This window comes from Marmota flaviventris, chromosome 6 (genome assembly GCF_047511675.1).
Source record: "Marmota flaviventris isolate mMarFla1 chromosome 6, mMarFla1.hap1, whole genome shotgun sequence".
NCBI classification, from domain to species: Eukaryota; Metazoa; Chordata; class Mammalia; order Rodentia; family Sciuridae; genus Marmota; species Marmota flaviventris.
In genome coordinates, this window is record NC_092503.1 from 61,815,527 (window position 1) to 61,842,039 (window position 26,513).

The following is a 26,513-nucleotide window of genomic DNA, read 5'->3' on the forward strand; positions in this document are numbered from 1 at the left end:
AAGTAAGACAGTGTAAAGAAGTGAAAAGGCTAATGAATTACCTTGCCCCCACACTGCCTCACCTCCAGTGCTCCTACCCTTAAAGTATATTCAGTTTTCTTCTGAAAATACTGACACGTACAGGTAGATACACATATTTAAGCATTTGAGCATTTTACATGGCTTTTAAACCATTAACTAGTCATTTCTGAAATTACAGCACAGAGTACTGTGGAACAGTTTTTCGCAAAATGATTTTAGAAATTTTGAAGATATAAATTCAGCTTATTTCTCATACATCCCACAGATCAATTTTTGCTTTTTTGTTAAGGAAATTTTTATAAAATCTCCTAGGACAAACCTAAGTTTTTTTTTTTCATTTTTTTTTTTTTTTTTTAGTTTTAGGTGGACACAAAATCTTTATTTTATTTTTATGTGGTGCTGAGAATCGAACCTAGTGCTTCCTGCATATTAGGCAAGTGCGCTACCACTTGAGCCACATTCCCAGTCCCCAAACCTAAGTTTTCATGGGGAAAAAAAAAAAAATCCTTCTCTTATCAACCTTTCTGATGTTGGGAAATAATAATTCTTTTTACTCTTTGTTCACTTCAGTTCCAGTTGTCACAATGATGGGAATTGCACATGGGTATGTAAGTGTGCTATAACAGTTCTCTTTTCCTTTTTATTGTCCCATTTTAAGTTTTAAATCAAAAGGAAAAGAATGTTATGCATAATCTTAGAAAAAATGGGACTAAAATAAATAATTTTGTTAATTTTCCTGAACCTGTTTTTCTTTATATGGTTACATTGTTCAGCAACAAGGAATTTAAATAAAACTGGATTTTAACTTGGACAGTGAAGCTAATATTTCACTCTCTTCGAGACTTTATGTCTGTTGCGTAGTTCAACTTTATGTCTTTTTTATGTGTCTCTTGAGTATAACTCCCCTGTAGAAATTGCCAGCTTTTCCATCTACTTTCATATTCCTTGCATCTTCTTTGGTTCTCTTCTTTAACGTTACATCTTTATATTTTAAATAGAAAAATGTGAAGATAATGCAAGTTACTTTGTCTTCTTACTAGGTACTAATTTTTGAACATATCATGTAATTTTCCATACTTGCTCTATTTCAGGTCTCCAGAATGCCTTGCATCAAAGTAGTTATTGCTGTTGTACTTTGGCTATATGCTTCCTGTGCATGTAATCAATGCATGAATGCATGTTTTCTGACTTAGTACATAAAAGTAAAGTTAGTTAAGTGATATATATATATTTTTTTTTTAAAATTTATTTTTGAAGCATTTAGCTAATTATAATCAATATATAATTATCAAGTTAATAGTTTATAAAACCATTGAACTTATTTTAGAGTGTTCCCTTCTGGCAGGTACATCATATTTTCATGTATTCTGGTGAAAATGAAACCTAATCTGCATACATGATTATTTTATACTGTTTATTTTAATTAATTATAATGTTGGAATATAGACTGGAGTTGTACTGAACAGTGTTCAACTGCTTATAACATTTTTTTAACTTTTCTAAAGCCATAGCAAATGCTCTGAAGTGCTGTTCATAATATTTTGCATTAAATGTCAGAAGTTAATTTCAGACCTGTTCATTTATTTTAGAGAATGTGATGCATTGACTCTGTTTTTGTTGTTCTTTTCTGGTACAGGGAATTGAACCCAAGGTCACTCTACCATGTTCTACACCCCAGTCCTTTTGATTTTTTATTTTGCGATAGGGCTTTGCTAAGTTGCTGAGGGTCTCACTGAGTTGCTGAGGCTGTATTTGAACTTGCAATACTCGTTCCTATCAGCCTCCCAAGTCACTGGGATTATGAATGTAGGCCTTTGAATCTTTTCATTAGCTGAGAATTGGACTTAATAAGTTTAGTTACCACTACAAGAATTTGTTGACTGCATAGTTGTAAAAATATTTTGATAAAATTATACAAACAATATTTTATGAAATCTGAATAAGTTATTTAGTATCTCCAGGAAATATGCTATAATTATTCATGTATTTTTCTCAAAATGCAAAAAAGAGAGCCAAATATTTAAATATAATTTTTTTTAAAAAAATTTTGTCCTGTCTGTATTTGGAATTTTACTTGATTTTTCATTGTTTCTTGGCATATTTAAGTGAATGGGGTGGGAAAAAGAAATTATGCTTAGTGTTGTGAAGAAGGTTGTGTTTAAGAGAATGCTATGAAAGTAATAGAACCATCTCATTTTTTTGATTTTATAAACAAGTAGATAGGAGGTGCATCTGTAACTATATTATAGCAAATAAATTGGGTATTTTCTAATTGCACAGCACTCATCAAGTTAGTGACTACCCCACAAATATGATCAAATATGGTGAAGTCTGAAGCTATAAAGGATCTAAGATTGCTCTACCTGTACACTAAAAGTTAACTTAACTATGCTAACTTAATTCTCTATTTTATGTACATACATAGACATACAAAATACTTGGATTAGGGGACAGAGTGTGTATTTATTCAGAGAGAATCTTGTTTTGCTTTCCTCTTACTCCCACAGGACAGCATGGATGGGGAGTGAGCTACCTAAATGTGCATGGATTGCACCACAGGGGAGGAGGTCTAAAATTATGAAGCTTTGAGCTCTAGGAGAGAAAGAAGACACTGACTTTCCCAGTGAAGGAACTTATCTTTCACCCTGGAATGTACACAGACCCCCTCTTAAAGAATGAGGGAAAGCAAAGATCCTGGCAAGTAGGCACTTGGCTCCTAGGAAGATTAGAAAAGAGTCTCCAGGCTTTTTTATCTTTAGAATTAGAGAAAATGGCTCTTAGGGAATGGAAACATTCTCTTTTATAGCACTGTAGTTTGCACTGCTCAGAAAGCTCTGACCATGTAGGAGCATCATGAACTTCAGAGAAAACTACCTTTCAACAAAAAGTATCTGAAAATGGCATGTGCTCCACTAACTCATCTTAGTGATATAATGGTGGACTATTTTTAAAAAAATTAGAAATAGTTTTCTAGACACACCTACATTGCATACTCTATTCATTTGTTCTTTTGTCCTATTCTGCCTGGACCATGATCTCATTTTTTGAAATATAGTATTTGATTTACCCTGCTTTGCAGCTATGTTTTTTTAAATCATATGGAAAATGCCAAATACATTTAAAAGACTTAATGAATGGTCAAATGGCATTGTGCCTTTGTTGTTGTTAAATATTCTATAGTTATCTCAACTGTGGATTTGCAGATAGTTCATATTTTTCTTGTTTCTCCTTTTTCATCTTTTTATTTTTCAAATGAAGAACATTAATTAAAGAGTAAAATACACATTTATGGAGAATTGAAATATGTTTCACTTCTGTAGGAAGGTAGTCAAAAAACTGAAGGAGACAGTTAAGAGCCCATCTGAAAGGAATTAGAATTTTGATTTTCTCCTTTATAACAGTGTAGTTTTAATTAGTCTAGATAATAAAGTTAGAGCTTATTAACTTATTAAGATTTCTTCTGCTCACATAATTTAAAAAAATTTATCTTTATAAAAAGTCACTTCAAGTGTGGTATTTGAGAAAAGTGCAGTTGAGTGTTCAGGAATTATAAGTGGTGATCATTGTCTAAGAAAATACTGATGGAAGTCTTAAAAATATATTTTGTGATGTTATTTTACAGAAATCAGATTCAACACAGAGCATCTTTTAGTGTTCAAAAATAATAGGCCTTCAAGTCCAATGGCATCTGTAGAAATGAAACTGTTAATAGCTCACTAATGAATTTTATTTGCATAGTAATAGAGTGGCTGGTCTTGCTTAATTTGCTCTGCAGAATAGATGTTGCTATTCTGGGGCTGTCAATAACAAATGTAAATGAAGTCTGGACTGTTGTGGAGATCAGAAAATGTTTTTCCGAGTGTGATACTGTAATATGTTGAAGGATTCTTTTTTAAATTAATTTATTTTTTATTCTGTTCATTATATATGACAGCAGAAAGCATTACAATTCATATTACACATATAGAACACATTTTTTTATATCTCTGTTTATACACAAAGAATAATCACACCATTCATGTCTTTATACATGTACTTAGGGTAATGATGTCTGTCTTATCCCACCATCTTCTATCACCATGCCTCCTCCCTGTTGAAGGATTCTTTATTCTGTTTATCCTCTTTGTTGTATTGACCCAGGTTTGGAAAAATATGAATTAAATGTATCCAAATTTGTGTTGTGGGGACTAAGTAGGAGCAGTCATTGTAGCTTGGGTTCAATTTTAGTGATATTTCAGAATATCTTTAACAAAGCATGAATTCAGGTGCTTAGAATTTTATAACTAATATATTATTTTTCTTTATCATTAAATTGATCGTTAAAAGTATATATTTCTTAAAACTTCAATATATATTTCTTAAAACTTTTACTTTTATATGTGTGTGAACTTTCGGGAATCAGTAATATCTGTACTCTATAAATTTTAAAAATGGAAATAGATTTAAACTTACAATCTTCTAAAGTACTGAGAAGGTTTATGATTTGGGCTTCTATAGTGTGGCTTTAGGTAAGAATTTAGATTGGTAGAATGCCAAATATAGACACACCTACATTCCCTTTTGGCATATGAACTCAATTTGAGTCATCGGTGTTAATTTTAGTTATTGATCAAAATGGAAGTTATATCAAAGGCTAAACTAAAGCAATACTAGGAACATTCAGCAAATATTTGTTTAATGCCTGGTATATGCTGAAGGCTGAAAGCAGAAACACTTCCTGTGGTTGTATTGCTTATAGTTTGAAGAGAGAAACAAAATTTGTCAAATTAGTATTCATAAAATATAAATGTACACATTTGAAAATCTTCACAAAGCACACTAAGACAGCACATAATAGAAAAAATAGTAATGGTTTTAGTAGTCCTTTAGATTTATAGAAATTGAATCATTGTGCTGTGGTATATTCTTGTAATCCCAGCTACTTTGAAGGTGTAGACAGGTTTGAGGCCAGCCTAAGTAACTTATGAGACCCTGTCTTAATTTTACCCTTTATAACAGGTTAGTTTTCATTAATCTATATAGTAAAGTTAGGCCGTCACTGTCTTCTGATTCACACCATTGATCATTTACATTGCTTGTTAAAACTCGTTGTTTTTAACTCAGACTTCTTTGTGATTTTGCTATCAAAAACTATCTCGAAGTATAGTCTTCCTTTCTTGTTGAAGTAAGATGATGCATTACTAGTAGGCCACACAAAGTTGTAAATTAAGCTGTTAGGAACTTTCACAGTTTCCAAATATGGTTTATTCATTTTTTCATTTATTTTCTTATGTTGATTTATTGATGAGAACTTCATTTATTTAAAATTTCTGTTTGGAGCCTCAGACTACACATCAAATACATCCATCGTGTTTTGTTTTATGTTCTACACAGTGCTTTACTACAGAACAGGCAATATGAAAATACCTTTCTCTCCTTTTTGGTTACTCTTAATTTTCAAATATAAATGGAAATTATAGCAATAATCCAAGAAACATTCCCTCTTTAACCTAAATGCACCAATTATTCACGTTTTGCAACATTTACTTTATCATTCTATTTGTGTGTATGCATGTACATTTATATATTTTTCTAAATCATTTGACAGTAAGTTGGATATATTGTGTGTCTGCCTTCATATTAGAGTATTTTAACATTTTAAAATTTATAGTTCAATAGTACTAACTACATTGACAATGTTAACAACATTACCACTATTTATTTCCATCATTTTTTTATCATCCCAAATAAAAACTATCTATTGAGCAATAACTCTCCAAACCATCCGCCCTGTCCCCAACTCCTGGCAACCTATAGCTTAACTCTCTAGCCGAACCTGTCTCTCTGAATTTGCCTGTGCTATATTTTTAATACATGTAGGATCATATAATATTTGTGTGTCTGTGTGTGTGTGTCCCTTCAATGTTGTAGCATGTATCATAACTTAATTTCTTTTTATGTGGTTGAGTGGGTTATAGTGACTCTTTTTCTCTTGGTAATAAAAGTGTTCCGGGCTCAAGGCCTATTCTTATATGGCCAAGTGAGAGTCAAATATTCACATACACAAAACTGTTTCATTCTCAACAGAATGGACTTGGTGTGCATGTCAAAAATAGATGTGAGGACTTATCTCTGGGTACTCAATTGTACTCCATTGTCCTATATGTACCTCTTTATGCCAATAACAACATTGCTTTGACCACAGAAGCTTTATAGTAAGTTTCAAAGTCAGGAAATTTGAATCCTCCAGCTGTGTGTGTGTGTGTGTGTGTGTGTGTGTGTGTGTGTGTATTTTTAATCTTTTGTCTATTTTTAGTAATTTGAAATTACATGTGTATCTCAAAATGAGTTTTTCTACAAAAAATGTTGATATTCAGATAAGGATTGCATCAAATCTGTATACTACTATGGGTAGTAGTATTATACTAATGATATTAAGTCGTCTTTATCTATGAACATGAGATGTCTTTCATTTGTTTAGGTGTTTTAAAATTCATTCCAGCAGTGTTTTGTGATTTTCAGTGTACAAATCTTTCACTTATTTGAAATTTATTTAAAGATATTTCATTCTTTAGATCTGTGGAACTGGATCTTTAATTTTCTCTCACAGTTGTTTTTTTCTTCCATTATAGAAATACAACTGATTTCCATATGTTGGAAATCTATGAATAGAGATTATCCTCTTCATTTTCAATTTTGCATAACTTTTGTTTCTTTTTCTTGCCTAATTTCTCTGACTAGATTTCTAATACTGTGTTGAATACAAATGGTGAAAGCAGGTATTCTTTTCTTCTTCCTAATTAGAGGGTAGCTTTCAGCCTGTCACCATTGAGGTGGAAGCTGTGCATTTTTCAAATTTCATTTCCTTCATTATACTGAGGATAATGAAAGGGTGTTGGATTTTGTCAAGTATTTTGTCTGCATCTATTCAGATGATTATATGATTTTGTTCATTCATTCTACTAATATGTACTACATATTAGTAGAATGATAGATTTTCAAATGTTGAACTACCCTTACATTCCTGGGATAAACCCTAATGATCAAAATATGCAATTCTTCTACTATTTTGCTGAATTCAGTTTCCTGGTATTTTGTTGAGGTTTTTTGCATCTATATTAAAAAGAGATAATAATGATGTCCTTTGTAAATAACTTTATTCTGGTTCAGGATCCAGTCTGGGATTACATATTGTATTTATTTGTTATGTCTCTTTCATTTTCTTTTCTTTAATTTAGAACAATTCTTCAACCTTATTTTGTCTTTCTTGATTTGACTTTGACATCTTGGAAGAATACAAATGATTTTGTTTCATGACTCAATTTGGGTTTGTCTGAAGTTTCTTTATGATTGAATTCAAATTTTGCATTGTAACAAGAATATCACAGAAGTGATGCTGTGTCATGTTTAGTACATTATGTTAAGATGCATATATTATTGGATTTTTCTAATATTGCTGACTGTTATCACCTGCTTAAAATTGTATCCTCTCAGGTTTCTCCATTATAAAGTAACTGTTTTCTCCTTTTTTCAATTAAAGAAATAAGAAGATACTTTTGTGACTTACACTCTAAGGTGTCCCTCCTCAAACTTTCATCGTTTCATTGTAGTATCTTTGGGTGATTATCTAACTCTATCTTTCCTTTTATTCCACTATGTACAAGGAAGAACTTTTCCCCCTCTATCTATTAATTTATCTCTGTAGACCTAGCTGCTTACTCTGTCCCAAGGGTGATATTGTATTACTGTACTGTTTACTGTGATGATCATGTTGACCCAGGTTTGACCAGTGAGAGACTCTTTAAGCTGACTTTTCTGTTCTTTTGACATGTTCCCACTATTCCTTGGGCTTTTTTTTTTTTTTTTGTGTGTGTGTGTGCAGTAAGATCTTCTAGGCTCATCTTATACATTTATTTGCTAGAAGTTAACCATTTCTGCCAGCAAATGTGGACTTAAAATCAGGGAATGGATGGCATTTAGAAACCAGCAAAACTATTTATTTTTTAATGAACAGTCACTGATTTTTCCCATAAAATATTAGTCAAAAGTGATGATGAAATTTTAGAATTTTAAGCCGTTTATTCAAAAGAAAGTACAATTTGGGATCAACCCCTTTTCACCGTAAGAGTTCCTTTTACAGCTGTTATTCTGAGTCTCTTTCCTCCAAAGTGCTCTGAGATGGCACAGAAATTATTTTTATGAGTTTGAGAGTGGGAAGAGGTATCCTGCTTAAAAGGTAAAAAAGAAATTTAGATACTCTAATTGTTTATTGCCGGTGGTGGTATTTTACTATATTGGGCTGCTACAAAAGAGTTTGTTGCAAGAAATATTAAACAGCCAGAATAGTTTTAAGACTACTCCCTGAAGCATTAGTGTTTCGTCACATGAGTACAGATTAGTGATTTCTATTCTATAATGATCCGAAGTGGACATATTTTACATGTGGACTATCAATTTAGGTATTTGTTTTTTGTTTTTGTTTTGTTTTCTACTTTGCCCCTGCATTGGAATAAGGAAACAAGCAGTCCCCCCCCCCCCATGGTCCTAAAATTACTAGATTAGATACTAGTTGGATATACTGGATAAATAATCATTAATTATACTGGAAGTTTTTAAACATAACATTTTTTATTCATCAGTAACTGTGTCTCCTTTATTCCCTCAAGTCAGGTATATTATCAAGTATTTTCACATGTGACGCAGTCCTGAAATTCACATTTTTATTTAATATATCATTGTCCTAAAAAAGAAAAGAGACGGCAGAGAACATATTTTTAATATAATTGAAAAAAATTTATGGACTACAATAATTTTCACCTATAAAGTTTTTTGTTTGTTTGCTTGTTTGTATTTAAACTGCAATCCTCTTAGAAAATTATATGATCTTTCAGGTATTAAAATTTTTTTAACTTTTTCAAATGGATGCCTTTTTATATATTCTAAGTTTTGAAGTAATTAGAATTGATGTTTAAATTGATACATTTTGAAAATATAAAGTCATATTAAATTGTATCATCAAATTGAGAATACTTAAGTCATAAAACATATTTAGATTTAAACAAATTAGTTTTGCTTGAATTTAAACAAATTATCTTGATTGAGTTCACATACTGTAGTGTAGAAGGAGCAAAAAGAACATGAAACTTATGTAGTGTCAAACCATAAGAAACCATCATTTTTTGGAAACAGCATTAAGAACTATGTTCAAGAAAGGAAAGCCATAATGGAGATGTTAAGGCAATTTTCAGACATTTGAAGAATTGTTATATATTTTTTAAAATGCAGTTTATTTCCTATTAACTCGAAGAGAGCAATATTGGTCTTAGTCCAATATGTGTAGGTAGCAAATTGGGATGAATGTAAAGAAAATCTCTGTAAAACACTAAAGCTTTTCCTACTAAATGGACTACCTTCATGCATGCAAGACTTCCTTATACTAATCATCTGTGTTCCTACCACAGCCTTATAATGTAGGTACTATTATCTTTATTTTACAGATAAAAAACTGATGCATAGGTAAATTTGTTCAAGTTTATGTTATAAAAATACTGAATCATAGCCTGGCATGATGGCACATACCTGTAAATCTCAGCACCTTGAGAGGCTGAGGCAGGAGGATTGTAAGTTTAATGCCTTAGCCACTAGTCAGGGCCTGTCTCAGAAAAAAAAAAATATATATATATATATATATATATTTTAAGAAGGACTGGGAATATAGCTCAGAGGAAAGAGTTCAATCCCCAGTACCAAAAAAAAAAAAAAAAAAAAAAAAAAAAAAAATCACAATAAAACTGAACCTTGATTGAAACATAGGTCTCACTGATTCTTATACATTTCTGATATGCAAAATAAGTCTTATGTTGTTATTTTAGTCCTACAATAGTTAAAAATTTGGTAAGTTAGTCTAGATTGCCAAGAAATTTTTCCAAGAAAAGCGAAAATATTAGTTTGTGTGTTAAATCTACATAAGTAATTATGTGCAAGAATGTTAATTTATAATATTCTTGATTATGTTTGTTTCTTTTGTATGTTTTAAAAACCAGATGAAAATGTTAGTATTTTATATGCTTAATAAACAATGAAATTGAGATTTTAAAAAATACACAGGTTTAATGCAACAAAGACTGGTACTTCAAAAAGATAAATAAGATTTATAAATCTTTAGCTAAACAAACCAAAGGAAAGAGAGAGAAGACCCAAATCCACACAATCAGACATGAAAAAGGAGATATTACCACAGACACTTCTGAAATCCAGAGACTCATTAGAAACAGTTTTGAAAATTTATACTCCAATAAGCTTTAAAACCTGTAAGACACTGACAAAATTCTAGGCACATATGACCTGCTCAAATTGAACCAGGAGGATACAGAAAACATAAACTGACTAGTATCAAGTAATGAAATTGAAACAGTAATTAAAAGCCTTCCAGTGAAGAAAAACCCTGGTCAGATTGATTCTCAACTGAGTTCCATCAGACCTTTAAAGAAGAACTAACACCAATCTTTGTCAAATTATTCCATGAAATTAAAAACAAGGGAACACTCACATACATTCTAAGAAGCCAGTATAACCTTGATACCAAATCCAGAGAAAGATCCATCAAGTACAGAAGATTGAAGACCAATATCCTTAATGAACATAGATGCAAAAATCCTTAATAAAATATTAGTAAACCTTATTCAGAAGCACATCAAGAAGATAATACATCATGATCAAGTGAGTTTCATTCCAGGATGCAAGATTGGTTCAAAATCCAAAACAATAAACATAATTCACCTCTTAAATGGAATTAAGAACAAGAATCATATGGTCATCTCAATAGATGAAGAAAAGGTCTTTGATAAAATTCAGCACCTATTCATGTTAAAAATACTGGAGAAACTCCGGATTGAAGGAATTTACCTGAATAATATAAAGGCTACATATGACAAACCCAAAGTCAGCATCATATTGAACAGAGAAAAACTGAAAGTATTTGCTCTAAAATCAGGAACAAGTGGGTTATGAACTCCCATCACATGTGTGAAATATGGTATGTCAAGAACTATGTAATGTTTTGAACAACCAATAATAAAAATTAAAAAAATAATAAAATAAAATCAGGAACAAAATAAGGATGTCCACTCTTCAATATAGTTCTCAAAAACACTAGCCAGAGCAATCAGGCAAGAGAAGGAAACTAAAGGGATACAAATAGGAAAAGAAGTCAAAATTTTTGCCAATGATATGACCCTATATCTAGAAGACCAACAACAACAACAAACTCCAACAGAAGACTTCTAGAGTTTTTATATGAGTTCAGCAAAATAGCAGTATACAAGATCAGTACCTATAAATCAATAGCATTACTATATTCCAACAGTGATGCTGATGAGAAGGAAATCATGAAAATTATCCAATTCATAATAACCTTATAAAATAAAAACAACTTGAATTAATTTAACCAAGGAGGTGAAAGATTTCTACAATGAAAATTATAGAGCATAAAAGGAAAAAATAAAAAACCTTAGAAGATGGAAAGACTTCCTGTGTATTTGGATAGGCAAATTAATATTGTCAAAATAGCCATCTACCAAGAACAATATGCAGATTGAATGAAATCGTCATCAAAATACCAATGACATTCTTCACAAAATTAGAAGGAAAAAAACAGTCCTTAAATTCATTTGAAAGAATTAAAAAAAAAAAAAATCCAGAGTAGCCAAAGTAATACCCAGGAAAATAAGCAATATGGAGATATCACAATACCTGATTCCAAATTATACTTAAGAGCTATAGTAATTTTTTTAAAAAGGCAACTGCTATTAGCATCAAAGCAGACATGAAGACCAATGAAATAGAAGACCCAGAGACAAACCCAGATGCATACAACCATCTGATACTTGACAATGGTGTCAAAAATATACCGAAATGTATCACAGACCTAGGAATTAGACCAGAAACATTGCAACTACTACGCAAAAACATAAAGTCAGCACTTGATTATATTTGTGCCAGCACTGACTTCCTTAACAAGATCTCTAAAGCCCAAGAAATAAAGCCAAAAATGAATAAGCATGATGCCACTAACTTAAAAGCTTCTGTATAGCAGAGGAAATGAGTGTGAGGAGAGAGCCTAGAGAATGGGAGAAAATCTGTGCCAGCTACTCCTCTGATAGAGGGATTAATACTCAGAATATATAAAGAAATCAAAGAACTTAACACCAAAAAAAAAAAAAACCCCAATCAATAAATAGGCAAAGGAAAAAACAGACATTTCTCAAAAGAAGAAATACAAATGGCCAACAGATGCATGAAAAATAATGTTCAACATCTGCAGCAATCAGGAAAATGCAAATTCAAAATCCCACTAAGATGTTATCTTACTGTAGTCAAAATGCAATTATCAAGAACACAAATAATAAATTCTGGGGCGGATAGGAGGAAAGGGTACACACATATATTGTTGGTCGGACTGCAGATTAGAAATTACCCTGGAAAGCAGAATAGAAATTTCTCAGAAAACTAGGAACGGAATATCCTTTATGGCCCAGCTATTCAACTTCTAGGTATTTATCCAAAAAACTAAGATCAGCATACTGTAGCAATATAGCCACCTCAATATATAAAGCAGCACAATTCACAATATCCCAATTTTGAAATCAGCCCAGATAGTCATCAATAGTTAATGAATTTTTAAAAGTGTGGTACATATCTATAGCCATAAAGAATAGTGGCATTATGGCATTTGCTAGTAAATGAATGGAAATGGAGAATATCAATGAGGAAAGAAAATGGAGGGAGTTAGAGGGAAAGCCAGGGAAACAGGGACTGAAATCAAATTTCATTCCTATATGATTTTGTCAAAATGAACCCATGTACTATATATAACTGTAGTGCTTTAATTTTTTTAAAAAAAGCAATTTTAAGATATAAAATATACTTTTATCAATAGTACATATAAGGTTGTTATGTTTATAAATATTAATAAGTTGGAAAATGAATTCAGATATATTAATTGCATAAATGTAAAGTTCACATACAAAATAGGGCCTACTTAGGACTTACATATCTTAAAAATTTTATACACTTAAGTTAAAGAAAAATTTTACAGTAAAGGGAAACTGTATTCAAAATATTTTATTTAATTTTTTTGTGGTGCTGGGAGTTGAACCTAGGGCCTTCTGCTTGCAAGGCAAGCACTTTGCCAACTGAGCTATATCCCCAGCCCCAAATTATTTAACATTTTAAAAATTACATTTAATAAACTTCATCTTTCTAATTTTAGTGGTTTTAATATTTTACAAGCTGCTGAAATTTAACTTGTATGTTTTAAAGTATGTTGTACAGTGTTCTGGTTGTAGGGTAATATTTTTTATAGTGGGTTTAACCAGAAAAACATATTTTTGCTATGATACATAATGATTATTAAGCCCTCTAGTTTTTTAAATTATATATTAAGTTAAATCTTTTGCATTGTAGAAGATATATTGGGAATTTCTTTCAATCAAATATAGAGGTTAAAGTTCCCCACATTTCAAACATACGAACTTACAAATTTTAGAATGATTCCTCTAGAGAAATTGGTGAGAAATATATTTTCAGGGAAAAATATGTTTTCAGGGAAGTGCCCTAAAAATAATTCAGTAATGACAATCAAAATCCATTTATTATTTAAAGTTTCGTATTTTTGAGAAAAACTGTAGATTCTCAGCATGAGAATCCAAAATTGGCTCTGAACTTCCCAATGCAGATCTAATTACACAGCTTGGAGCTGCAAAACCACTTCTTTCTACTGTGGATTACCCTCTTTGACTTTAATGCATGAAGACTTATCAGCAAATTATACTATTTTCTTATGTGTCTGGGAAAGGATAAATCAACCCTACTTGAGGTAGTTTATATTTTCATGGTGTCACTAATATTGTTTAATGAAGTCTTTAAAGAAAAACCTGTGCTTTAGTAATTTAATTTGTAACCAGGAATGTCTGATAAATACTAGTTGTTAAATGTTAAAATTTACTCCTAAAATTAATAAAACAGAATATTTTAAAATTATAATTTTAATCCTTATTTTAGCAATAATAGTTTATTGATATAGTTCAAATATAGTATAAAATATTCTACCTTTATTAAAAAAGTAAGAATGCAGTTTTAATTTGTTTTTTTTAACTTTTTTCTAACATATATTATACATATTACAGTGTGATATTTCCATATATTCATAGGACATGCACTGATCATGTGCAATTTCCTTTTATTCATCCTTCCACCATAACACTACCCTTTCAACCTCTACTATTCACTGTTCTATTCAGATCAACTCTTCTAGCTTTCACATACGTGAGACATATGCAGTACTTGTTCTGAGTCTGGCTCATTTCACTTAACATAATGTCTTCCAGTTCCATCCATTATGCTACAAAAGACAAAGATTCCATTCTTTGTACAGAATGAATAATAGTGAATTTTGTATATATTTCACATTTTAATCTTTCATTTATTTACTGATAGGCACCTAGGTTGATATCATATCTTACCTTATTGTGAATAATACGACTATAATCCTGTTCTTGCAGCTATCTCTTTAATATGCCGATTTCATTTCCTTTGGATACATATATTCAGAAATGAAATAGCTAGATCACATGGTAGATCTAGTTTTAGTTTTTTAAGACACATACTGTTCTCCCTAATGGCTGTACTAATTTCCATTCCTACCAACAGTATATAAAGATTCCTTTTTCTCCTCATCCCCACCAGTATTTTTAATTAATTCTATTTTTGAGAATAGCCACTCTCACTGGACTGAGATGATATCTCAGTGTAGTTTTCATTTATATTCCCTTGATGACTAATGATAATGAACAGTTTTTCATGTATCCATTGGCTATTTGTACTTCTGAGAAGTGTTTATTCATATTATTTACCTTTTTAAATTATATCATGTGATTTTTGTTTAAGTTTCTTTTTAGTTCCTTAAATGTTCTGATTATTAATCTTTTGTCACATGAATAGTTGGCATTACTTTCTCCAATTCTGAAGCTTTTGTGCTCTATTGTTTCCTTTGCTGAATGTTTTTAGTGTGATGTAATCCGACATATCCAGTTTTGCTTTTATTTACTGTGTTTTTGTGGACCTGTCCAGTGTCTGTACCAATATTTCCCTTTCTTCTAGTAGTTGTAGTTTCATGTCTTATGTTTAGATCTTCTGTCCGTTTTTAATTTGATTTTTGCATATGTTGTAAGAGGGAATCTAGTTTCATTCTTCTGTATATGAATATCCAGTTTTCCCAGCACCGTGTATTGAAGAGACTGCCTTTTCTCCAGTGTTTTTGTCTTATTTGTCAAGGATCAGTTAGCCTCAGATGCATAGGTTTATTTCTGGGTTCTCTTTTCTGTTTCATTGGCCTGTGTGTCTTCTTTTATACCATTTAAAGGTCTATGAAGGATGGTATTAGCATTTTGATGGAGATTGCATTGAATCTGCCAATCACTTTGGTTAATATGGACATTTTAACAATATTAATTTGTCCAATCCATGAAAATACAAGGTCTTTCCTTTTTCTTCTTTCCTTCTTTTCTTCTTTCTATTTTTGTTGTTGTTGTTTGTCTTCCTTCAGTCTCCTTCATCAATGTTTTCTAATTTTCATTATAAGGGTCTTTAGCTTCCTTGCTTAAATTATTCCTAGGTTTTTGTTAATTCAATTTTTGGTTTGGTTTTTCATAGCAATAGTAAATGGGATTGTTTTTATGATTTCTTCCTCATCAAGTTTATTATTATTGTAAAACAATGCCACTGATTCTTGTATGTTGATTTTTGTATGCTGCATCGTTATCAATTTTTTTTTCTTAGTGCTAATCTTTTTGTGGACTCCTTAGAATGCTTTCTTCATTCATACTATTAGCACTTTTTAAAAAATAAAATTGATTAATATTTAACGTAGATAGCTTTATTTCAGAAACTATCTTTGACTTCAGTGTCCAGAATTTGGGGTTCTTTGAGAATGATTTATTTTAAAAGTTGTTTATTTTTTAAGTCACTAACTTTAAATCTTCCTGTAGCATTAAAATACACATTTTTCTCAACAATTTTTTTAAAAGGTAACCAGAAACTGTTATATATCACTGAAAGATTTGCTAATTTAAATAAAACTATCCAGGAAAATTATCTAGTTGAATAATTGAAATTGCCTTTCATATACCATATTTTAATAAAGGTGTCAGTGAAAAGTATTAACTCAAGCTATATCCTTTTATGAGTTATAGTCTTTTAAATTCAAATCTGTGCTTAAAAAAATGATTCTTGTGAAAGCTGGTCAACTTTAACATTGGAATTTCATCATTATTTTTTGAGTGCCGACTGGTTGGATGAAAAGTAGTGGAGAATGATAAGGAGATTTCAAAATTAGTATACAGTACCCATGGAAGGAATGTAACTGGATAAAAAGAAATTAGGCTTTGGAATATTAAATCTGAGGCTAATTCCCTGCCCTGCTCTTGAATGAACGGAAAATGATTAAAACTCTGATCTTGAGTTTTCTCACCTGTAAAATTCCAATAAAATTAACTACCTCATTATATTGTTAGTAGTAAGATTTATGTTGTTCCTAGTATGAGGCCTAGCATATAGTAAGCACTCAATAAATGGTGTATTTTATTCTTAGTCATAATAATGGAAAGACCTATATACATCTTGTGCTTACACAATGCGTATGTATGAACAAAGTGCAGTGAGAGTGATTCATTTTCACTGGGGAAGTTAGATAAGGATCATTAGAACTGGGCCATGAAGTTTTGTAGAATTTATACAGATAGAATTGGCAGTAGGACTAAGTAGAAAACATGGCCGAAGGCCTAGAAACATAATTCATGGAGATTTTAAACAACCAAGAAGAAATTAGCGAGGAGATAGCCAAATATTTCTATAATGCTTGGATTTCTAGTACATTTAGTAAAACATAAAGTTTATTAAACTTAGCTCAGAATTCTGCAAATAGAGATTTTGCAAACTTTGGTACATTTGCACAGTCTAGTGGTTTGAGTAATTTTGGAGGTTTCCCACAGCAAGTCACTCTTCTTTTCAACCTCAAACTACAGGTGGAAATTCTGGATCAATAAATGCTAATTTTTCTCATTTTGATAACCTCCCCAAATTCTCAGAGCTGATTTTGGAACTTTCAATGCTTCCTAGAGTCTTTAGACAGCATCAGCTATTAATAAAGTTTCAGCAAATGAAGCTGGTTTACAGAAAGCAGACAAAATATGCAGCACTTGCTAATTTAGATAGTTTTAATACTGGGCAAGGTGGTGATGAAAGGAGTGGTTTTGGGACCACAGGTAAACTCCTATTGGTTCTGTGGTTTCAGTTCTCAGTCATTTAAGTGTGTCTTCAGACAAGTATGCAGCCCTGGCAGAATCAGACACATTTTTAGTTCTGCTGCCACCTCCAGTAATGCACGTACTCCACAACTAATGCTAGCATCAGTTTTTGGAACAGCACCAGTGGATGCTTCTGCACAGACACAACCTGCTTCTTCAAGTGTGCCTGCTCCACTTGGACCTATGCCTTCCACAAATTCATTTGTTGTTATTGGTAGCCCTTCTGTGGCATCTCCTACAAATCCATTTCAGACCAATGCTAGAGGAGCAACAATGGCACCCTTTGGCACTGCCTCCATGAACATGCCTGCAGGATTCGCCACTTTCATGGCAGTTTTCAACAGCCCGCCTTCCCAGCCCAAGCAGCTTTCTCTCAACACACAGCTTTTTCTCAGCAGCCCAGTGGTGCTGGTTTTGTGGCTTTTGGACAAACAAAGCCAGTAGTAGACGCTTTTCGTCAAGTTGCAGCTGCTAGAGTTTCTGGTAATCCTTTTATGACTGGTGCCCCAAAAAGACAATTTCTAATAGAAAACTCATCAACTAATCCTTTCTTTTAGCTTTATATAGACACTTTACTGAAATGAACTTTTATGTGGTCACATTACATCTCTCTGCCTCTGGCCCTGTAGTCATATTTCACTGATCTCAGCTTTAAACACAAGATAAGTCTTTTAAAATCCTGCAATGTGTGTTAAACACCAGGTAATATGTGCAAAACAGATGACTCCAGTAACAAATTTTAACTTCTGAAATGGCAGAAAAAGGTAGCAATATCATATATGTTAAAAATTGGCTAATATTAAGTTACTGCAGATACCACATCATTATGCTGCAGTACTGTACATATTTTTCTTAGTAATTAGTTATTTGTGCATATCAGTATTTGTAACTTTAACATATTGTTGTGTGAGAAATGTTACTGGGGAAATAGTTCAGCCAGTTTGGAGGTGCTGTCCTATATCTTGGAATGAATTAACCATTGCTAATGGAAATTTACAAAGTCAGAATTGGAAGGTTTTATTCATTCTTGAATTTTTCCTTTCTAAAGAGCTCTTCTATTTATGCATGCCTAAATTTTTTTAAATGTAGAGGGATACTTGTCTTCATAATAAACAAAGCTAATCATGCTTTGCCACAATTTTCAGGTGAAAAAATTAAATATTAGAAAATAAATTAGGTGTTTTATATTATTTAGTGTAGTGTTAGATACACACACATATGCACATAAGTGAGGAAGAAGTATTTATGTAGGTGTCAATTTGTAACATATACTATTCTATATTTAGTCTTTTAGACTAAATTAATTTGTTTTTATTATCCTAACTATGGTACAACTGCTTCTTAGTTATGACAGAGGTTCTCACAGTTCCTAAACAAGAGTGGTAGGATCTCCTTGATATTTGTTGGAAATTCAGTTTCTTAGCTTGCCCGGACACAATTTATCAGAAAAGGTGGTAAGGTAATCTGTGTTTTTAACAAGCCTGACAGGTGAGTCTGAAGCTTTTTGAAATTTGAGAGCCTTTCCTTTCATTAATATAGTGTTTTACTTACATAATGTCCTTTGATCCTTATAGTAATCCTGTGATATATTATAACTCTTCATGTGTGTTCTTGGGGAGGTAAGGATTGAAGGGATTAAGTATTTCCTTCTGAGTTACACTGCTATTCAGCAATATTCCAAAGTATAATTTTTGGTCTTTTTCAGATAATATGGTGCTCTTTCCTTTGAATATATTCTGAAGCAATTTTAGTTATTTTCCTATTCCAGAGTTTTGAATGATTGTTATGTGATCTTTTAAAATTTTAATCAATGTCTCATGTGAAGAACACTTTGACAAGTTATATAACAGGACTAGAATTCATATTCAAATACTGTTTCTGCTAGTTTAACACTGGTTCCATCATATAGTTTAAAAATGAAATGTCCTTTTAACTAAAAATAAATATGTAAAATAGTTTTTAAATGCATAACCTAACAAACCTGAAATTAAAAATACAAAGAATTCTGTCAATTTAAATTCAGCTTCTTATGGACTTGAACCTCAGTATTTTAATTTTATTTTAATGACACATGCTCATTTAACTGCTTCTCAGTTACCAAAAGAATTTCCAAGATTGATTTGGAATTATTTCTGCCAAATGAAACAATGCTGTTCTGTTAGTTGTAATTTTCATGAGTCTGTTTAAATTAATTAACCAAATTAACAAACCATAAAATCAAGTATGTTTATAAAGACCCAAAACCTTGTAATGACTTCTTTTGAAGCCTCTAGACAGAAAAATCTTAAAAAGAAAAATAGGTTACTTTAATGAACAAGACATGATGGATTCTTTAATAAATAGAAATTGGTACTTTAAGTTGTAACTAATATTTCTCTTGGCTACAGAAGAAAATAATTTGCAAAGTGATAAGTTGACAAGTCAGACTGAAATAATTAATGATGATTTAGGGTCATATTTTACTTTCCCTTATGTTCACTGTATCTTTATTTCAAAAGAATTTACATAATGTAGCATTTGCATTATGGAGAATAAAAATCTTGTCATGTTATATTACCCTAGCTTATCTGGTAAATGATTTTGAGGCTGTACTTGTTATATAAAATACCTTTAAAAACATCTTTATAGTGGTGGTTTTATTTTTCTTTTAAACTTCTTTGACTTTGGGGAGGATAAATATGTAGTGTACTTATTAAATAATTTCACATAATAATTCAGTGATCTCTGTAGTTGTTAATAATTCAGTTTCTTGATCCCACTCCTCTTCTTACTCAGATGGTCTTAGAAGAGAGCTTACAAATCTGTTTAAATGAGCACCAGCAGTGAATCTGATGAAGGAGTTCTTGGGTCTCAGTGTAAAAAAGGAAGAGAAAAATACTTCTTCAAGTTAACACCAAAGATACCAAAGTTAAATATTCCAAAAACTACTTTAGCCTCTGTTATGTACCCTGCTACTACAGCCAGGCCAGGCTGTATATCCTAGTTTTTTTATTTCCTCGCAAAAAAGTATACAGGTTGGAGTCTTGGAATATTGTATAATTGTTACTCAGTACAAGTGGGTACTACGTAAATATCTTAGGATGGATGAATAGAGGAGACCCACCAGCTTAATGTTTAGAATTTCTACATTATCCTCATTCCATCCTTCCTTTGGTTCCACTGTCTAAATCGTGTAGTTTTATTTTCTTTCTTATACAGATTTTCATGGAAGGTCCCATGTCTTGTCTAGACATTTTCATATTTCTCCTTTTAGCAGTATTTTACACATACATGGTCAGTAAATATTTATCAAGTAAAAATATTTCGTGTTTCTTTAAACCATACTAGATTCTCACCTCAGTGAAGGGGGGCACTTTATCTCGTTTTTTTTAGCTTTCTTACGGTTTGAAAGTGACTATATGCTTAGAAACATTTGAATGAATAAATAGGTAAACAAAATAAGAAGTAACTTTATTTTAATTTAAGTTTGCTTAAGATATAAAGTTGAGGGTTACTGAGGTTTTATAAATAATAAATTTTATTTTTATGTGGAAGAAAAAAATCTACCTTGTCAAACTTGCAGTTGAAATGTTCCTACCTTTTACAAGAGATAAAATGGTAGATTGTGACAGATTTGGAACTGGTGAAGCTTCATCTGGGCATTATGGTTAACAGATTTTTCCTTTTTACTTAGTCTTAAATAGATTATGTCAGTAATTATGAGAATATAATAATTTAAGCCTAAATGTAGTCTCTTAACATTCTGTGAGGTAAAGATATTTTCTCTGTGCAAGCTAGAGAACCCACCAAAATCAGAGTTTTCTTTAGTCAAAAGTAAGAAAACAGAAGACATTTTCAAGTAAAAGCAACACTTTCTGAAATAAGTTCTATTAGTGTACTCTTTTAAAATGTTCATATGGATCAGGGATGTAGTTCAGTGGTAGAGCATATGCCTTTTATGTTCAGAGCCCTGGGTACAGTCTGTAGCATCATAAAAAGAAAAAAAAAAAAAAAAACATTTGTGCTTGGGATGTAGCTTAGTGACAGAACACTCACTGAGCACCTGCATGGCCCTGGGTTCAATCTCTAGTGCTGCAAAAACAAAACACACACATACATACATGCACATATATACACACATTTACGTATATGTATGTGTACTTATACACATACACATATGTGTATGTATTATGTTTGTTTTGAAAATACTATCAGCAACTGAGAGCTCTGATAAAGTGTGAATTCTCAAGCTTTTATATCTTAACTTCTGTTAAATTTTTCCAGTTGACTTAAATGCTTTTCTCTCCCTTTTTTCTAAATGCTTTGGAGATTTTTTTCTTTGAAGAAATTCTGATTTTTTTCCAGATTATCTGCTTACCTTTGTGTTGAATGGATGCTAAAAGAATATTAGTTATTTAAACATTCGAGTTTTGTGAATGATTGTTAAGAGATTTTACTCCATTGTGAGTTTTAGCATCATATATGTGAGAACATTTTCTTTGATAATTTATAGATTGTATTAGCTTTCCATTGCTGTAATAAAATACTTAAGATAATCAACTTAAAAACAGTAAAGGTTAATTTTGGCTCATGATTTCATAAATTTCTTTTCATGTTCAGAAAGTCCCATTACTTTTGGTCTGTGGTGAGGCAGAACATTAAGTTGGAGACATGGTAGAATAAGCTGCTGACTTCATGGTGACTGGAAAGAGAGAGGGTTAAAAGACCAGCTTTGACACATTTGAAATAATGCCCCCAGTGACCTAAAATCCCCATTTATCCTCACCTCTTAAAGTTTCCACCACCTCCTAATATTGCCAACCTGGACTCTCAGCCTTTATTTAATTCATGGGCATTGGGGGACATATAAGATCTAAATCATAGTATTCCACACATGGCCCCCAAGGGCTTATGTCTATCTCATCATGCAAAATGCATTCAGTCCATCTCCAAGAGTCCCCCAAATTTTAACCATTCTAGCATTGCTCAAAGTCAAGTTCCAAAGTCCTCAGAGTCTCAGGGCCAACTCAAACCTTGAGTCCTTAATAAAAATAAAAATAGAAAAAGGTTACATACTTCTAAAATACAGTGGTGCAGGGTAAACATTCTCCTTCAAAGAGGGCGGAATAGGAAAATAATAAGGAGTAATCAGACCAAAGAATGCTGAAATGCAACATGGCAAACATTAAATCCTAGGACCCCATGTCTGGCATCTGGTGCACACTGTGGCAAGATGTGGTCTCCCAGGAACTCAGGCAACCCGACCTCTTCAGCTTTGCTAGTTACAGCTCAGGTGGCAACTCTTTCAAGCTGACCTTGCAGGCTGCCTGCAGTTTCCCTAGCAGGGACACCTAGGCAAAGTGTGAATTCACCTGAAGAGAATAAACTAAGGAAACCATTTAGCAGTCTGTATTGGCTGCCTGTGGCTATGTACCTCCTCTCCCCTGTGTTTCTTTTATGATATCCACCTTCCCCACAATTACTTCATTACTATGATAAAAATAATTTTGCTTTTTCATTTGGTCACATTTTTTCAAATTTATAGTATGAATAAAAGCATTATGAATGATGACTTTGGAAGATAAATGCACAAAATTAAACACATTTTATAGCAAACATCCATTAGATATAAACCAATTTATAGGCCAATAATAAAACCATGTTAAGGATTTTTGTTTAACCTGCCTTTATTCTGTATATACTTTGTTCAAAAACATGGCACTGTGGGAGAATTCATACATTGGAATTTGTTTTGAAAGATTTATCATTGATTATATAAGATGATTTTGTATTGAGATATAATTTAATGAACTGGAATATTAAATAATCTGTTTTCCTTTATTGTAGGTGATGGTATTTGTACATGCTCGAAATGCCACTGTAAGAACAGCTATGTCTCTTATAGAAAGAGCAAAAAATTGTGGCCAGATATCCTGCTTTTTACCTACCCAAGGACCTGAATATGGACATGCAGAAAAACAGGTAGGATACAAATTACAGCAAGCAATAAGGAACTAAAGCAAATAATGTGCCACAAATACCTGGTATTTTATATATGAAATATCCATCATCTACAAATTCTAAGACATTAATTTTATAGATTTATTGACTTCTTTCTTGACTAAATGATCTTTTGAAAGGTCCCACTACTTGATGTATTCACTTATTACTTCTTTTAATATGACTTTAATGTAAATAAAATAAGTAAAAATACTTATTCCTGATTTTTAAATTGTAATTAAAATGTGAAATGCAGTTAAATTTCAAAAAATATGTTATCTACTGGGTTTTTGTTCTTTTAAATAATTAATATTTTAAATTAATTTCTCAGTTTTAATTTCTGAGGTTAGTATTGACAGATATAACCTAAATAAACAAAAGGTCTTTAAAAAATGTAAAGGAACCCTGAAGCCAAAAAGCTTGAAAACATTACCTTACTAATTATTGCATGCTCAAATAACTAAAAAGCCATGGGATCACCTGCATTCTAGTTAGAAAATCAGATCCTCAGAATCTCAGGCTTACCAAATAAGAATTTACATTTCAACTTGTTTCCCAAGTGATTTCATGCACATTACATTTAAGAACTATTTTAGGTAATTTGTGTATTGGTACTCTTTTAAGATATATAGAAGATTTTATTTAATTATATCAATTTAATAATTTACATCAAGTTTGGACAAACTATGACAAAGGGCTTTGGGTGACCATCTATTTTTGTAATTAATGTTTTATTAGAAAACAGTCAGATTTATTCTTTTATTATCTATGACTGCTTTCTTAGACCCACAGAGGGAAGAATTGAGTAGTTGTGACAGAGACTGTAAGTTACTCTCTGTCCCTTTGCAGAAAAGGAATTCTGATTCTAATTTAAAACTATAAAAATAAATTTTAAATTTAAAAATCCTTTGACATAAATAATAGTAATTTCAACATTTTTATATTCATAACAAAAGATTTAACTGATCATTTACAGTTGCCAGACATTGTCTTTATACTTCACATTTATTATCTTAATAAAACATAATTTTCATGATTGTACTGTTTTATTTTTTATTTATTTATTTTAATTAGGTATATATGACAACAGAATGCATTTTCAGTCATTGTATACATTTGCAGCACAACTTTTCATTTCTCTGGTTGTATACAATGTAGCATCACACCATAACTGCAGTCATACATGTACCAATGTTAATGATTTCCATCTCATTCCATGATCTTTCCTGGCCCCATTATAAGTTTTGTTTTACAATTTCATTTTGACATTTTAAATTCTGAAGCCAATGCCAGTTATTGTGAACATCAGATTCTCTCAATTTATAACTGTGAAATTTATTTTCTTTATTTTTTTCACTTTATAAAATATTTTAATAAATAAATTTATTATATAGCTTTGCATTCTTCTGATTGTTAATCGTGAATTTATTAGTTTTTGAAAAGTCAACTTGGTATTTGCAAATTCTATTTTATTTCTTTAGAAATAGAAAGCAGCCCTATTGTGTTTAAAAAGCCAACCTTTGAGAGCCACCTTGTGGATTTCTGGTTACTGCATACCTCTTATTTCTGAGAGCTATTGGTATTCTGTATAATTTATGTTCTTTTTCTAATTGTTGTAATAATATTTAACTCTTATTGAATGTTTCTATTGCTTAATATAATTAATTCAGTCCTCACAACAACTGATGGTGGAGATTGGTTCTATTTTTCCTTGATTATGGCATATCTGTATTCAAATATGCATGGAATTTATTCTGTGACATATAGTTACAATTTATACAGAAACATTTTTATGTTGTGTTTATTTAAGGCAGTGTCACCAATCACAAACTCACAGATCACTATGCTGATAAAGAAATAATACAAGAAATGGAAAGATTTAATACAGTTGGGGTAGACTTGAAACTACCTACTTACTATTATATCTTTTTTAAAAAACTTTTTTAAAAAATATTCTTTTCGTTGTAGATGGACACGATACTCTTATTTTACTTATTTATTTTTATGTGATGCTGAGGATTGAACCCAGTGCCTCACTGGGTTATTAAATAGCTTTTCACTGAGTATCGAACCTCAGTGGTGAGGCAAGGACTCTGCCACTGAGCCACAACCCCAGCCCAGGTTATTATCTTTTGCATAATTGTATTATATTTGTTTTTTATCCTGATTCAACTGTTACTGGATTTTTAAAAAAAAAAAAATAAGAATGAATTCCTAACACATCTGTTGTATATGTGTTTTCAAGAAGCATTGTCTTGCTTACCATTATATTCCCATCCCTTCACGTAGTGTTTTTCTGATAGCAGGAATCCCCAAATTACTTTTTTTTCTTGCTTTTATTATTCTAAGGCAGACATTATAATAGGTGCTTTCATTTTAACTTTCTCATACGATCTGCACTATTATTCTGTCCTTTAAAGATTTTTATACCCATTTTATAGATAAACTAAAAGGGAGAGTAAATAATTTTCCCAGACACTTCTATCTAAATCATGATTTGAACCAATATGACTCCGAAGTCCACCCTTTTCACTATACTGTGTTCTATTTATTCAAAAGCAAAAAGATTGGATCCCATATGGGACTTCCTAAAGTCTTTAGGGTATTGAGTTGTGTTTTCTTTTCTTTTTTAATGAAATAGAAGAAAATTTCTTCAACCTAACTCTATCCCTTACTTCTCCTAAAGATATTTTAAAAAGTGAACTTTTTCACAGTGCGTATTATAACAAAAGATAAAATAATCTTGCCAAGTGTAGTGGTGCATACTTGTAATTCTAGCTACTTGGAAGGCTGAGACAGGATGATCCCAGGTTCCAAGGTCAGCCTGGGCAACTTGGGAAAACCCTGTCCAAAAAGGGCTTTAGATTTAGCTCAGCGAGAGAGCATTGCCTAGCATGTGCAAAACCCTCAGTTCATTCCTCCATATTGCAAAAGTGTGTGTGTGTGTGTGTGTGTGTGGAAGAGAGAGAGAGACAGAGAGAGAGAATTTTCTGAATGCTTTCTCAGAGTCCCAGAATTTAATTTTTTTTATTGGTAGTCCTATTAACTTTCTAACAATTCCAAGGAAGCTATTATTACAGTGATAAGAGATATTTCTTCCTACATTTTGGAAAGTGGGAAATTAAGCACTCAGAACATTAAAATGAAATTACAAGGTACATCTGCAAGTAT

At 31.6% G+C, this 26,513-nt stretch overlaps 1 protein-coding gene and 1 pseudogene across 2 annotated transcripts in view; both read left to right on the plus strand.

Moving 5' to 3' along the window:
• Positions 1 to 26,513, plus strand: part of Ascc3 (activating signal cointegrator 1 complex subunit 3) — a 364,887-nt gene that overhangs the window by 157,226 nt on the left and 181,148 nt on the right. For both annotated transcript variants that reach the window (XM_071613180.1, XM_071613179.1), the window contains exon 14: positions 23,190 to 23,324. In XM_071613180.1, the coding sequence (XP_071469281.1) occupies positions 23,190 to 23,324 (135 nt within the window). The remainder of the gene's footprint in view (positions 1 to 23,189; positions 23,325 to 26,513) is intronic.
• On the plus strand, positions 16,691 to 17,920 carry LOC114086855 (arf-GAP domain and FG repeat-containing protein 1 pseudogene; annotated as a pseudogene).